At 40.7% G+C, this 16,653-nt stretch overlaps 1 protein-coding gene across 7 annotated transcripts in view; it reads right to left on the reverse strand.

Annotated features, from left to right (window-relative positions):
* Nucleotides 1-16,653, reverse strand: part of LOC128701872 (gamma-aminobutyric acid receptor subunit beta) — a 432,036-nt gene that overhangs the window by 104,609 nt on the left and 310,774 nt on the right. For 5 of the 7 annotated variants that reach the window (XM_053795830.2, XM_053795828.2, XM_070099828.1 and 2 more), the window contains 2 exons: nucleotides 7,662-7,888; nucleotides 5,107-5,189 (listed from right to left, as the gene is read on the reverse strand). In XM_053795830.2, the coding sequence (XP_053651805.1) occupies nucleotides 5,107-5,189; nucleotides 7,662-7,888 (310 nt within the window). Of the gene's footprint in view, nucleotides 1-5,106; nucleotides 5,190-7,661; nucleotides 7,889-12,206; nucleotides 12,434-16,653 lie in introns of all 7 variants that reach the window. The other 2 variants (XM_053795833.2, XM_053795831.2) reach the window with 1 other exon arrangement.

Genomic DNA, 16,653 nt, shown 5'->3' on the forward strand with positions numbered 1-16,653 from the left:
TCTCTCATTCTCCCGGTTTGTCTAGCAGTGTGGTAGTCTGTTGGTAACAGTTCCCAGGCTTTTTTTTGTCTATCTCGCCTGCCAACGCCATCTGTTGGCCTGATATATACTCGTTCAATTTGGTTCCTGCCTGTTGAAGCTTAATTTATCTTCCTGCTACTTTTCTTTCCCTGTGTTGCCACTATAATCTCGTCCGTTCTTATCTGCCGTCTTGTTACCAGTACCATCACATTCTTTCCCTCCCTCTTTATAATGGAACGTACATCAATCCATGGCTTTATATATGCACTAGTTTTAGTAGCACACGTACGTGACTGTCTAGGGATTCCCGTTATTCCTGTGCTATCTCATTATCATATTTTTTCTTCGTTTCTGTTTATCATTCACGCTGTTCATTACTTTTTTCTTTGTGTAATAAAAGTGTGTGATTTTAATCCTGGAACTCTTGGAAAGATTGAGTTATACATTCTAGGTCTCTAATTGACAATACATTGCATTTTCTGTGCCTCATGAGGATGTTAAGACACGGCCACTATGCCTCTTTGCGCTGAGATACAGATGCGCAAACAGAGTTATAAAATAAGGGTAAATAATATCTTTCTCAGATAACACGGAAACCGAAACAAACGTAATTCTTCTCGTGACGGAGAAGCCAGCGAAAGGCTCCTAACAAATTCCTTGATGCTGGTGAAGGGCTCTTGATCTAGGAAATTGGATCTGTGCTCCAATTCCCTGAATTAAGTCTGAATGCCTTCAATAACCCCCCTGGTATTGTATAATTCCTATGGGTTTTGCGCTCCCCATAATAATAATAATAATAATAATAATAATAATAATAATAATAATAATAATAATAATAATAATAATAATTCTACCGAATTACCAAAAACTTTAATGCACTAGTCATATATGACTTAAATTTGATTTTCTCCTGACAAATAAACTATTAACAAGCCAGAAGTTAAGATATGCTGGCTCCTCTTGATCAAGAGAAGTGAAGCGCTTCTCTCCTAGGATCAGATCCGATGACTCACTCCTCCGAATCTCTTCAGGTTGTATGACCCCTCACAGGATCAAAGGCTTCCTCGACTATGGACTCTGCTAGGAACATCAGGCACAGATCTCTTGTGCTCGAATCATCTTGGTTTGCGATAAGTGGAGGAAGGTGTTCCTGATTATACTTAGTATTGTTTGTATACATGGTGTGGTTTCCATAGCTTTGAGAGACTGTGCATGGTGTGGTTTCCATAATTTGGAGACCCTGCACATGGTGTGGCTGGCATAGCTTGGTGACTAAACATGTTGTAACTAGCGAGGAGTGTCACTTTATTGAGGTTTACCCAGGAGAGAGAGAGAGAGAGAGAGAGAGAGAGAGAGAGAGAGAGAGAGAGAGAGAGAGAGAGAGAGAGAGAGAGAGAGAGAGAGAGAGACAGACAGACAGACAGAGAAACAGGAGTCACCATAGAGAAGTTGACAGTTTGTGCTTCAAGTACGAATGAATTAAGTAAGTGAGCGTATGACGAGTCAGCTTACAAGGGTTTCATGGAGCAGTCAAATTAGAGCAGTGGCCGTGGCACATTTGAACCCTCTTGAGCGAAACGTTGCTTATAATGAAACCTTACAACGCTTCATTTGTGCTCAATTCATCAAAAAGTGCGGTACAGAGGAAAGGGGAATGGAGAGGGAATGAGAGGAGGGAGAATTAACTTAGTGTGATGAAGGGCTGTGTAGAGTGGAGACAAAAGTGTAAGGGTTTTAGAATGGAAGGGGAAAGTGGAGGAGAAGAAGAAGAAGGCAGATGGGACAGAAGAGGATCGAGAGAGGTTCATGCCGAGTCTATTCCAGATAGAAGGGTTCAACAAAACCTCAATGGGAATTTAAAAGTAAACTATTAGAACCAGGCTCAACAAAAGACGCAAGATTTAAAAGGAATTCATAGAGAGAGACAGAGAAAGAAACATTTCTGAATAAAGATACCTAACTGTTGCACATGTATCTTATAAAAAAACAGGAACTGGACAAAATTTCTGACTTTCAGGAGTTACAAAAAAGACCCGCAAAGGTTTCTGAAGTTTGCTCTGTCCTAAACTGTATAATTGTTTTGCCATCTGAAGTCAACTGAACTGCCGGAATTGTATTGAGAAATTATTACTTAAACTTTGAGAACTGGTTGCCTGGATTTTTTTTTTTTTTTGGCTTGCTAGATTTGATGCTCAGCTCCAGCCGGCATTAACGAGTATACACATACACACACACACACACACACACACACACACACACAAACGCACCCACCATAAATGTGAAGAACCAGACATGTCTAGACGACATCTTATAAAAAAAACAAAGTCAGCCACACAGCCATCACAATCACTTTAAGTTTTGTGCCACTGTCTATGTCTTTTCCAGATGATGCGATTGATGTAAGAAATACTCTTTGTTTATTATTATTATTATTATTATTATTATTATTATTATTATTATTATTATTATTATTATATTTAAAACAATCGCTAAAATTGTAAGGGTCATAGATCTAGTTTTTCAGATAATATAACATATTGCATAATATTGATTTATTTCTTTATATAGTGGTCCTTCGAACTGAAGAGTGATGGGTGGCACACAGTTGATTTCCTTCCTTACACAAATAGCACTTAATAATATGGCATAGAGTTGAATACTGAAGTCGTTACTCATACAACGAGCGTTCGTACCCAGTACTCATCATTGGAGTACTGAAGAACAAAAAGGCACAATACCGTGACTAGAACAATACACAAATAACCCGCACATAGGAGAGAGGTGCTTACAGTGACGTTTCGATCCGACTTGGACCATTTACAAAGTCACACTTCGTGGCCTTGTAAATGGTCCAAAGTCACAGTGTGACTTTTTAATGGTCCAAGTCGGACCGAAACGTCGTCGTAAGCTCCTCTCTCCTATGTGTGGGTTATTTATGTATAATGGACAACTTGCCAGCACTGTATACTGTCAATGAAGTATTTGCCAGGTTAACACGAGAAAGCTTCCTGAAACTTCGTTATGAAAAAAATTTACGCTCTTTCGCGTGTCTTTTCATCCCCTTCGCTCACCAGTATAATTCTTTAAGAAATCAACGAATTAAAGCTACCCTTTCCTTCCTCAGATCAGACCAAATTACTTCCCATTCCACAGGTGATGCATCACACCTACAGATTTAGAACCCACGTTTGATGTACACGAATGTGACGTAACTCCCAGTGTGACGCCTTTTACTACTCAGCTACAGATGCCTCGGAACATTAGGCTTCACTACAAGCCAGGGTTCGAATCATGGTGGCTGATATATATATATATATATATATATATATATATATATATATATATATATATATATATATATATATATATATATATATATATATATATATATATATATATATATATATATATATCAGCCCATTACGCAGGGCTACAGATTAGGCAGAGTTGTAAAGGATTTTCCAGGTCTATCAAACTATTTTCTGCAGTCTCTGTAAGGTGTACCAGCGAGGCAGCATTTCTGCACTGAATGACTGGCTTCTGGAAACGCTCGAGGTCAGTTGTAAATATAGAATCCTTTGTGCCGAGCTCAAATGCACCCAGATATCTTCCGGAGGGATAATAAGGAGTTAATATTCCTCTCGGAAACTCTCAGCCATAATCCCTTTCCGCCCACTTTCTCCCTTCCCCCACTCTCTCTCTCTCTCTCTCTCTCTCTCTCTCTCTCTCTCTCTCTCTCTCTCTCTCTCTCTCTCTCTCTCTCTCTTTCTCTCCATTGACTTCCCGTCATTATCGGTCTCTTATCTCCGTCTTGTGGTTGTCAGCATAATTTATCAAGTTTTCCTTTAATTAAAGTCTCTCAGACGTTCCCGCATGTCCTGCTAAGGTGGCAGTCATCTGGGTCAGTCGTTCAGACGTTCCCGCATGTCCCAGCCAAAGTGGCAGTCATCTGGGTCAGTCGTTCAGACGTTCCAGTAATAACCAAGGATGGTGCTTTTGTCTGTCTGGGATGGACGTGGTGGGAAGTGGTAGAGAGAGTGAGAGGCAGATGAATAGGACAGGGAGGAAAATGGTGAGAAAAGGGCGACATGGATGAGAGATGGGAGGGAAGGGAGTGGGCAGAGAGAGAGAGAGAGAGAGAGAGAGAGAGAGAGAGAGAGAGAGAGAGAGAGAGAGAGAGAGAGAGAGAGAGAGAGAGAGAGAGAGAGAGAGAGAGAGAGAGAGAGAGAAAGAGAGAGAGGGAAGCCTCGAGAACGAAGCACAGACGGTGGACAATGGTTACAAATATTTCTTAAAGAGAGGGACCTACTGCTAAGTTGTATAACGAACACCTCAATCAACAAAGTCATTCATTACCCAATGTACGATAAGCGTCGATCATTTCATGAAATATGCCTCATTAACGTGGAACACACATAAAATTGTCTCTTTTATGAGCGGTTATTTGTGTATTGTTCCACTCATGGTATTGTTCCAGTCACGGTACTGTTCCAGTCACAGTATTGTGCCTTTTTGGTCATCCTGATCAAACATTTACAAAACTACAGAGGCTTGCAGCAAGAACAGTTCCATACCCTTGAGTAATGAACTATAAAGTGAAAAATAGATATAACATCCACGTGTACTTTATTTAAAAGATTAAAGAAGGACAGAGAAGTACTGAGAGGCGGGGAATGTAAAAATTAATACATAGATGAAAATTTAGAACGCAGTTTGCTATAGGAACTTCAAGACATTTCTTAAGTTTTAAGTTACTCTAAAGGAGGAATCATATGGATGGGGAAACAGTGATTGAGGCAGACTTCAGACATAGTTTTAAGAATAGGTATGCCAGATTTTAAGAAGCTATCACACACACTCAGACATACATATAAGTAACAACACGCGCTTGTCCACACATAACTACAGAAAAGTATGTCTCAGACTACTAACACCACATACTTCTAACATATTTGCAACATAGGCAAGTACTTCCACATTGCCCACATCATAAACGTCCAACGTACAGTAGTTGTACCCCAACAAGTCTTCGGTAAGTCCTTTTAACATCCCGTAATACATGGAAGCTAAAAACAGTGTACTTACAGCTTTCAATTTCGATGATACAGAGCTGTCGGTCCATTGGGAAGTATTGGAGGTTCATCGGACACGAGGCAGTGATGGTCAATCTGCAGTGGCCGACGGGAGTCATCCAGAAGTGTCGCCGAGGCAGGTGCAGCAACGGCATGAAAAACGACGAAGTCACCGACGATGAAACATCGTAGGAACGCCAATGAAGAGATAAAAAAAAGAGGAAAAACACCTAGGGATCAGTACATGAGAGAGTGCATTCACCACCAACCTTTGATTTCAGGACGTCTGAGGGCTCACTACATTTATTTTTCTTGCTGAAGGCCTTAGTTTATTATATATATTTTATATTAATATCAACAAATTTCTGTGATGAATTATGCGTTTTACTCGAGCTGGCCTTGAAGAGGACACGTTGAAAAAAACGTTCAGTAACCATCTGTCGTTAATTCACAAATAGTTTGATGTGCTATGTGACATGGAATGAAGTAAGCATGAGTGCTTTCCAATTATGGGAAGAAAAAAGAAATAATGGAAATACTTGAATAACAAATAAGGAAAAGAGCAAGAGGAACAGTTACTTCACGCCGCAGTAACCAGCCAAGGAACAACAGTGAACATTAAAAACATTAACATTCAGAAACATATATGGCTCTCAAGCACATAACAGAATCTCGTTCCTTTATTTAACTGTCAGTTAATTATATTTATAAGGCTCTGAACATTGTATTTATTATCATACATGTAAGATATCTTAGAGAATACATTTTATAAATTAACTTGGCATTTAAGTATTTAATCTTGGAGATATACAAGACTGCACAGTATTATCACTGGTATTACATAGAACACGGGCTATAAAAGTAATACACAGAGATTAAGAAAGGATTTTTAATGTTAAACAGTACCTGCAGGTTGAATTCTTTATCACAAAATAAGTCCTTTTGAGCCCGAGAGCAGAGAGGGATAATCAGACGATTGATACTAAAAGAAAAACACAACGTCAAAAGAGAAAACACCATTAAAAACTTATTTAGGCCACCAGTACACGTTCTCTAAAATATGAAAATTGGAAAATTCTTACCTGGTTGAGAACGATGAGAATAATGACTATAGTGTATACAGTGCCTGGGTGTTGCTGTTCTCACCTCCATTCTCTCCCGTGATGAGTCCTCTCAACATATATATTGAAATCTTTGCACTGTTATCAGTATTAGCTCAAATAAATTTTTAATCAGTGATTGCATTACCAGTTTGTATTGACAAGGTTTTTACCTTAATCTTATTTTTCAGTGTAAATCAACAGCATATAATTCGTGAAATTGTCGATGACTCGGCAGAGGCTCATATTTTCGCTTCCAGGTGATGGTTACATCAAGAGAACTATCAACTTTAAACAAATATTATGGTAAGAGAGTAGGGAGAGTATGGAGGCAAGTGAAAACGTTACCTGAAGTAGATTTGCTGCCCATTGAGCAAGAGAAACTGGCCACAACAGACGTCGCAGACGGTACCAACGAAAAGGAGCGTAGCTGCCATCAGTGTGGGGCGCAGTTTTAACCGTGTCTAGATATTCCTTCCCGTTGTACTTTCTTTGGTTAAACGCCAAGTTTAATAAATACAGAGAGGAACATTTGTATTTAAACTGTAAGTTAAATATGTCCGAGCGTGCAATGCCACAACGATGACTGACAAAAATCACTGATAATCGGGGAGCCAAGGTACGCAGCAGCCTGGATAACATTGCCTCAACCCCTTAGTTCATATTTACCAGCGCTCACAAGTTTTCGTCAACTAATCATTTTTGTGTTATTGAAATGTGAATGAAGCTCAGTGGGGCTTCTCTTGATGTCTTCTAACATTACTGAGCGTGAATGAACGAGGGGGAGCAATCAACGGAGAGGAACTGGTCAACACCGTAGGATAGGTCGCCTCTGGGTGCTGTGCCGAGTAGTCTTAAGGTGTGTACTGCCAGACACCTGTCTGCTCTGTTCCAACTTGTTGCTAAAACAAACACATACACACATACACACAGACACAGACACAGACACACAGACACAGACACAGACACACAGACACACAGACACACAGACAGACACACAGACAGACACACACACACACACACACACACACACACACACACACACACACACACACACACACACATACACACAAGCACTAATATAATTGTATCTCCAATTTGTAGGTTATGAATTGTCCCAGCCACAGTGATGTTCCAGCTAGGTTTATTTCCAGCCTTTGTATTGTGACTTTTACACACTACTTGATAAGCAAGAGTGTTATTGTAAACAAGGGAACTGTTACCTCAGTGACTGTACCAGTGATTGCAGCATCACTGCCTATATAACATGCTTATCTGTCGGGGCATGAAGTGCTACCCAGGGGCGCCCTACCTTCGTCGCCTACGTCTCACCGTAGGCGTGGAGATGGGCGTAGAGTTGGGCGTGGAGATGGACGTGGAGATAGGTGGATTAGGTAGTGGAGGTGGTGGTGGTAGTGGAGATTTTTGTTTTGTTTTGCTACGTAACCCTGGCCCCTAACACTCTTACCTTATACTCCGCAAAACTTTGCCCTGGTTGGTGATTCTGAGCATCTCATTAGAGGTGGTTGCCGTGTGAAAATAAGACTTCTTCTCATTGGCAAAAAAGGTGTCTGGAACCCAAATTTTCTGCAGATACTCCGAGCCCACTGTGAGTTCGTCCAAACCCCCACGATCGGGGAAGGACAGCCGAGGGTCGGTCCAGTGTTGACGAAAATAAAAGTCGAGAGTAAAGTCCTGAAGATCGGAGAAAAACAAAAATCAAGTGTCAGCTGAAGATCTCAACTAGCAAGAATTTTTTTTTTTAACCTGAGTTAATGACCTGATTTTTTTATATAGATTTTTTCTCTTTTCTTTTTTTTTTCTTTTAGCAAGTTGGATGGTAACTGTTGGTCAGAAAGTAGAGATGGGTCAGTAAAGGTCAGTAATATGCAGGCAAACATCCACGCGCATCTTACAGGCACACTGTGAGAGGCACAAGAAGAGGAGTGATCACAGACGAATGAAAGATAAAGAAGAATATCTAAAATTGAAGGAAGGGGATGGAAGACAACGTCAAATTAAGTAATGGACATTCAAGTTTGAAATAACATAGTGGCGAGTTAGTGAATTTATTCATGGTGTACTGTGCTTACATAACAAAATACACACATTTCAGTGACCAAGAATTTTTATTTGGTTGTGAACAGGACTCGCCTGCAATATATATATATATATATATATATATATATATATATATATATATATATATATATATATATATATATATATATATATATATATGTATATATATATATATATATATATATATATATATATATATATATGTATATATATATATATATATATATATATATATATATATATATATATATATATATATATATATATATATATATATATATATATATATATATATATACATAAATATATATATATATATATATATATATATATATATATATATATATATATATATATATATATATATATATATATATATATATATATATATATTCGTGCCTAATAAACCGAACTTGACGAATAGGCCGATCTACTTTAAAAATTGAACTACCCCCTCTCCCCCCAAAAAAAAGAAAACATTTACAGTTCTATACATACACTCTGATTTAATTTTTTTTTTTTTTGACCAAACCTAACAAAGAAAAATCACCTAACCTGCCCTAATCTAACTTTTTTATTATTAAAATTCTACTAAATATATAACAGACAAGTTTAAATTTATCTAATATTGCTTAAAATCAATGAAATATTTTTTTTCTCGATATATTCATATTGACTTTTGCAGATATTTTTTGCATAAATTTTCTCTACGCTTTTTTCGCACAAATGACCCTTGCATTGTATGTCTACTTGCCAGTTCAGCTTATTCTGCACCACACACACACACACACACACACACACACACACACACACACACACACACACACATACACACACACACAAAGATATATATATATATATATATATATATATATATATATATATATATATATATATATATATATATATATATATATATATATATATATATATTGCATATAGGTATATCCTTAGAGTCTGAGCAATTAATAATCCGATATTTATTCTCATCACTATATAGAGTAATTTTCTCAATCTAGTTACGTTTTGGCGAATCAAAAGGTACATAACTGGCAATATTATATTTACTATAATTATTATTATTATCATTATTATTATTATTATATGCATGGAAAGAGGCTAAAACAGTTTCGCTTAGCTCTTATTATATAATTATATTATACATAAAAAGATTACTATGCCATCTATTTTTATTGGCAAGTTTCCCGTCACAACCAGTGTCGCCTGTGATGCCTGGCGGTAACTCTGTGGTCCTGATACTGACACAACACATGGTGTGGTGAGCGTGTGGTGATAGCAGCTATCCAGAGAGATGAAGACAGACATATAACTCGATGAAGATCAGAGGCTTGAGAGAATAAAAAAAAAAGAGAGAGAGATAAGTTAAAGGGCAAGAGGGAATATATTCCATCCTCGGTAAAAAAAAAAAATCATTCCAGTCAGACAGAAGAGTGGGTGATATGTGGCATGTCCAGAATGATTGCTGGGGGCCACGTCCGTCTGAAAATGTGAAAACAGGCACATTATGATAACATTACACTCCTGGAAACATCGCATCGCTCTGAGGACGACCTCGGACTCTTCTTTGTAAGAGGTTAAGGGTGAAAAAAAAGTGGTTCAAAAAAGATTTGGGGGGATTACTGCTTCACTTTTTTCTAGTACTGAGTGATCTGTAGTTTTGGGTTAAACCATGTTCAGTACTGAGAAGAAATTGAAGTCGATGATTATCGGTCAAGAAGCTTGTATAGGTTGGGTAGAATTTGTAGCAGTCAGAGGTCTTCATTCAGTAAAAATTTGGTGAATGATGTACAACTCGGCTACTTAAGCAGGAGTGTAATTACTTTTATTGTTTGCATTATCTGATGCAGACTGTGACAGTCTTTTGGTGACCAAGATTAGCATGATGCTAAATGAAGAAATAAAGACACTGAATGCTACAAAGTTGCTTGTTATTCGAGTAACTCTGATGGGATATTTAACATTTCATGTATATGGTAAGGGAATAATCGTTGCGGATGAAGGTATGTACCGTGTGTTTTTGGGGGTGAATTCACTATTTCTTAGTCTTCATTTTTATTTAAGTCTTTCGAGTATGATAAACACACCCTCAACTGCTTCACACTAGGTACCATTGGACTATAAACATTATCTTGATAAAGTCTGGCAAAAGAGGGAGAATTTTAGCTAATCAACTTTATCGCACAACTTTTTTGTGACTCGTGTCATCTGGAGGCGAAGTTTTTCTTTCCTCTAATGGATTTTGAGACTTAAACTGGACGTGAGAATAAGGATTGAGTGTTCACATGTCTTTCTTGGAGATGAAGAACGCTTGGATACCTAAGAACTTCGAAACCCTAAGAAAAGCATAGAAAAACGAAAGAAGAACTAAGCTATGAACGTGTGATTCCTTTTTCTGTGGTGTATACGTAACGGAAAACATTTTTTTTTTAATAGAGGACAGAGAATCTAGACGCAGACGTTGAGGAGAGTGAGTCAAGTATTTCACCTGCACGTTTCACTACTATAAGGTGCACTGCAGCACTACACGCAAATCAGGGAGGTTATATACAGTGATGGACTATAGTGTGTGTACTCCCACTGACAAGCACAAAGTGGGTCGAGTACACACACATACACACTCGTGGGGACATACTGGGAAACTCATAATTCTATGGGGACTGCTGGCCCTGCTGGCTGGCTGGTAGAGGTGAGATAGGACGTGGGACGAGGCATAGCCAGGACTAGGGTATGGCTGTGGACATAATGGCGAGGGAGACGTCAAGAAACCTAGATATTACACAGGTAATTACTAATCCGAGAGCAGCGACGGTGACGGCGCATGCGTCATGTGGCGCACCTGTTGGTCACGGACCACCGCGGTTTGCCTTCTTGACGGCCAGGGGTGACGTACTGGGTAACGAAGGGGAGGGGGGGTCATAACAACGTCTACAGGTCTAGTAAAAAGGGAAAGGGGAAAAAGTGCACTGCTGTGAAGGTTACCAAAGCCAAGCAACATTTATTCCAAAAGAGACAGAAACAGAGGAAGGTTTGGTTCATTCGGAAGAAAGTTGGAAAAGGTGAAGAGAGCTCAGACTGATTGATCATGTCAAGCTAAATACAGTTACTCAAGAGGAAAGCAATTGTTACGTGGCAAAGAAGACTTGAGTGCTACACCGAAGCTTACTAGTATAGCAGTAGTAGTAGTAGTAGTAGTAGTAGTAGTAAAACTCAATGTTATGGTGCGGGTCCGAGGGAGAGAGCAGTGGGCCGGCCACGGGCACCCAGGCGAGGCGAGGCAGCCACACATAAACAATGCTCACCACAAGGCGCGGGAAGGAACACTAAAGAACTCAGACAGGCTAAGAAGACCTCGGGGAAGCTGCTGACAAGTCCACGGGCTCTGGTTCTAGGCAGGCCTGGAAGCCCAACAGTTACCATAGTGGAACAGAGGCGTCCGGAGAGGTCCAAACTATTACATCGATGTACCTTGCAGGAATTCAGTTTGCGAATGTGAAGAACTTTTGGGGACTCAGTAGATGAACAGTGATAGGGACACAATAAGGGATCAGGTATCAGGGAGTTATAACACGTAGTTCTGTGTCCGGATGGGAAGATGGAGTTAGTAAATGAAAGGATATATAGTCATGAAAGAAAGAAAAAAAGGGTTCTTAGAGGCGTTAGGTATGGGGGCAATAACAACTCTAAATAGATTTGAACCCTGACACACCACACCATGAAATCCGGAGAGGAAAGGTAGTGGAAGGAAGGAGCGGTATTCCCCTAATTTCAATGCTCAGAACTGACCCTTTGAACCATCGCTCTCACCGATCAAATGCTCATCTCTGAGCCTTGCTTCTCCTGCTCCTATTCCACGTGTCTGAGCGCCGAGTGCATACCACCACACGGGGAAAACGACGCACTGTGTATTTACCTTATACTCCTCAACACATTGCCTTGAGATGAGATGCGTAAGAGCTCATTGGGCGTGGTAGCTGTGTGGTAGTATGCCCGCTTTTCATTGGGAAAGAAGGTATCGGGCACCCAAATTTTTCCGGTGTAGTCTGTGCTAACTTGGATTTCGTTCAAACCTTTATTAGCACTGAAATCTAACCGTGGGTCTGTCCAATATTGCCGAAAATAGAAATCCATTGTGAAATCCTGAAGAGTAAAAAGAGAAAAAAGGTATAATGAAACTGGTTGTACAATACTTTTTTTTTTTAAATAGGAGATGATTTGTACCTTAAAGCTAATGAGATCAAGTTGTCTTATGAGCCGTGTCAAAAACTTAATGACCTTTTGTGAAGTTTATAGAGATTTAGCGGTGGAGGCGAGCTAAGTGCTCAGCGATTTAGCTCAGTGCTACTGAGGTCTGCTGTGAACATCATAGAAACAAACCTAGTAACTGTATGTAATATATTGACATGAATCTGAAAATGATGAAAGTCTGTAGAACCTCTCAAAGTTGATTTTAACTTTTCTTCAAAATCAAAATCAAAGCTTCCTCCTCTTGGTCTACAAGCTGTTGAGGCGCGTACGAGCAAGAAGCGATGAGGGAAGCATCAGGACATGCTCAGGCTCTAGCTCCTGGCTCCTGTGCTTCGCCACAAGTGTGGCTTGCCTCTGGGCTGAGCTGGGCAACCTGCCCCAGGCTGCACCCTCAACATTTGAACGTTTCAGCGAGCTCGGTAATGTATGTTAGGGTGGAGGCAGGTGGCTTGTGGGTGGATGGGTGTTTAGATGCAAACGTGTGAGGGTGGAAGTGGGTACTAGCAGAATATTTATGATTCGCCGTTACACACTAGTGAGTGTAACCATGAGGACTAGCACTAGTGATATTACTTATATTATTTGTATACAAATGATTTATTTCTTTCTTTCAGCTTAATGTGAATTCAAGCAAAATTTTTGGTACAGGGATGGATGTGTTGTGTTATGTGTGATGGTGTATTATGCTGTGGTTGTGTTTATAAGGTAGTGTTCTGTGTGTGGTGGTGGGTTGTGTGTTCGTGTGTGTGTACTCACCTAAATGTGTGTGTGTTTTGTGTGTGTGTGTGTGTACTCACCTAAATGTGTGTGTGTTTTGTGTGTGTGTGTGTGTGTGTGTGTGTGTGTGTGTGTGTGTGTGTGTGTGTGTGTGTGTGTGTGTGTGTGTGTGTTTGTGTGTGTTTGTGTGAGTGTGTGTGTGTGTGTGTGTGTGTGTGTGTGTGTGTGTGTGTGTGTGTGTGTGTGTGTGTGTATTTGTGTGTGTGTGTGTGTGTGTGTGAGTTTTGTGTGTGTGTGTGTGTACTCACTTAAATGTGTGTGTGTGTGTTTTGTGTGTGTGTGTGTGTGTGTGTGTGTGTGTGTGTGTGTGTGTGTGTGTGTGTGTGTGTGTGTGTGTGTGTGTGTGTGTGTGTGTGTGTGTGTGGTTGATTATGTGTGCATTTGCGTGAATGTTTGGTGTAAGATGTGTTGCTTGTCGTTGTGTGTGTGTGTTTCTTAGTGGTATGTTGTGTGTAGTGGAATATTTTGTTATAATGGTGTGTTATGTTTATATTCGGTGGAATATTGAGTGGCGGTGTGTTTTGTGTGTGTGAGTGGTAGTGTTCTGTGGTGGTGGTGTACTGTGCAGTAGTGGTGGTGTACAGTGAGGTGGTAATGGTGTAACATATATTAGTGGTGGGATTATGGGACCTTTGTAGGTGATGTTTTGGATTGTGGGTGTAGTGTGTAGTAGGGATGGAATGGTAAATATTGTTGTTGGTGGTAGAATTACTTAGAATTATTTTGTTATGGCGAAGGTTGTAGTAATGGTGGTGGTAGCAATGGTAGTGGTGGTGGTGATGGTTCAGAAGTTAACGGATCACTGTGTCACTCTCCTCATGGTTACTATGGTGGTGACCACCTCACGAGGCGTCTCAACTATGATGCTCAAGCACTCTACACTACTGGGGGAGCAGCTTTGGCTGGGGAGCCACCCCTGCTGCTTGCTTGGAAGAGGAGCCGGGGCACAGGGAGAGCATATAAAAATGACTGTGGCGGTCGTCGGCTTCAGGCAGGTCGTTGCCTTCCGATATCACGACCAACAGTGACTCCAGATGAGCACGGAACCTTGCTACTGGTCCATTTTAATGTGTTCATTCTCGTGCAGTCGAGAACTGAATCTAGCTGGTGATTTGGAATGACTTGAACATAATTTCAGTTAAGTTCAGCTTTACCTGGAGGTCACTAAATAGCAGAGGAACACTATCTGTCGCCCATGACACACCTGATAAGCAGAAACATCCTAGCGAAGGATTTTTCCTCATCACAATCAGTGTTAACAGGATGTTACAAGGCCTGGTGACCAAGATATGCTGTGTTCGTCTGCTAAGTGCTAACAAGCGCCTGACAGTCGCTGACGGGGGGACGAGGAACGAGCAGAGTAGTGCTGAGTGCTGCTCAAGGATTCTTAGCCGTTTGCGTGCGGTTGTTCTAACAATATTTTAGTAAGTTTAAAAGGAATTTAGCATCCAGTGCACGACCACTGGGTCACAATCATCAGTAAGTACTATCATTCTTGTCCTATTGATAAAATTCTCTCTTGTCCGACAGGAAAGATTCAGAGGTTAGGTTTCCCGCAAGAAAAACACAAACATATATTTAAAAAAGACCCCAGCATCTTCAATGCCATAAAGTAACTAATATAAGATTTTGATGTAGATTATCATGAAGAACAGTGAGTGGTGATGGTGAGGGCCAAACAGAAACAAATGAATAAAGGAGTAAATAAATAAGAGATGCAATAATATCTGAAATAATGGAGATGGTTAAAGTGGGGTGAGCAACAGCATTCACTCGATACCTGAAACTCAACTACAGCATCCGAGCTCATTACAAGCAAAGACTAATCACTGAAGCAAGACTGAAAAAGTTGCTGAAGTATGGAGTAGCTGACAAATGGAAAACGAAGATACATACAGCAATATACCTTCAATAGTATGACGTTCTTTTTAACTACAATAGACTTTATAGTATTTAATAAATCCTAGTGTAGGAGAAACCTCATGCTAATAAAAGGCCTTGTTTTGCTGTGTGTACCTTCATGTTTTTAGCAAGACCGAAAATCTTGCAAGCTAGACCTTTTGTGGTCTTTCCTTGCATCACAGTCGTAATTGTCGCTTTTGTTTTTAACAGATTTAAAAATATTTCTCTGGTTATCACCGTCATGAGGCGAGCAGAGATTTTTTTTTCTAAAATATTCTTGTCCAGATATTTTTTTTTCTCTAAACGTAAACAAAACTGAAAAGAAGAGCTCTTCCAAAGGAGCTTTTGGCTACTCTCTCTCTCTCTCTCTCTCTCTCTCTCTCTCTCTCTCTCTCTCTCTCTCTCTCTCTCTCTCTCTCTCTCTCTCTCTCTTAGGGTTATAAATAAGGATGCTCGTATTGAGTGCGGCCTCTTATTGACCTATCATGCGAATCATGCCATGCAGAATGATAGAATGATGCTCAGTAGTACCCAGCCTCACGAGGATGGTTACCACAGTACCCAGCCTCACGGGGATGGCTACCACTGTGTCTAGCCTCACGAGGATGGTTACCACTGTACCCAGCCTCACGGGGATGGTTACCACTGAACCCAGCCTCAAGAGGATGGTTACCACAGTACCCAGCCTCACGGGGATGGTTACCACTGAACCCAGCCTCAAGAGGATGGTTACCACTGTACCCAGCCTCACGGGGATGGTTACCACTGAACCCAGCCTCACGGGGATGGTTACCACTGAACCCAGCCTCAAGAGGATGGTTACCACAGTACCCAGCCTCACGGGGATGGTTACCACTGTACCCAGCCTCACGGGGATGGTTACCACTGAACCCAGCCTCAAGAGGATGGTTACCACAGTACCCAGCCTCACGGGGATGGCTACCACTGAACCCAGCCTCACGAGAATGGTTACTACTGAACCCAGCCTCACGGGAATGGTTACCACTGAACCCAGCCTCACGAGAATGGTTACCACTGAACCCAATCTCACGGGAATGGTTACCACTGAACCCAGCCTCATTGGATGGTTACCCCTGTACCCAGCCTCACGGGGATGATTACCACTGAACTCACCCTAACGAGGATGGTTACCACAGTACCCAGCCTCACGGGGATGGTTATCTCTATACCCAGCCTCACGGGGATGGTACCACTGTACCCAGCCTCATTAGGATAGATGCCACTGAACCCAGCCTCACGGGATGGTTACTACTGTACCCAGCCTCACGGGGATGGTTACCACTGTACCAAGCCTCACGTGGATGGTTACCATTATACCAAGCCTCACGGGATGGTTACTACTGTACCCAGCCTCACGGGGATGGTTACTACTGTACCCAGCCTCAATGGGATGGTTACCATTATACCCAGCC

The sequence above is a fragment of the Cherax quadricarinatus genome, chromosome 69 (genome assembly GCF_038502225.1).
Source record: "Cherax quadricarinatus isolate ZL_2023a chromosome 69, ASM3850222v1, whole genome shotgun sequence".
Taxonomy (NCBI): Eukaryota; Metazoa; Arthropoda; class Malacostraca; order Decapoda; family Parastacidae; genus Cherax; species Cherax quadricarinatus.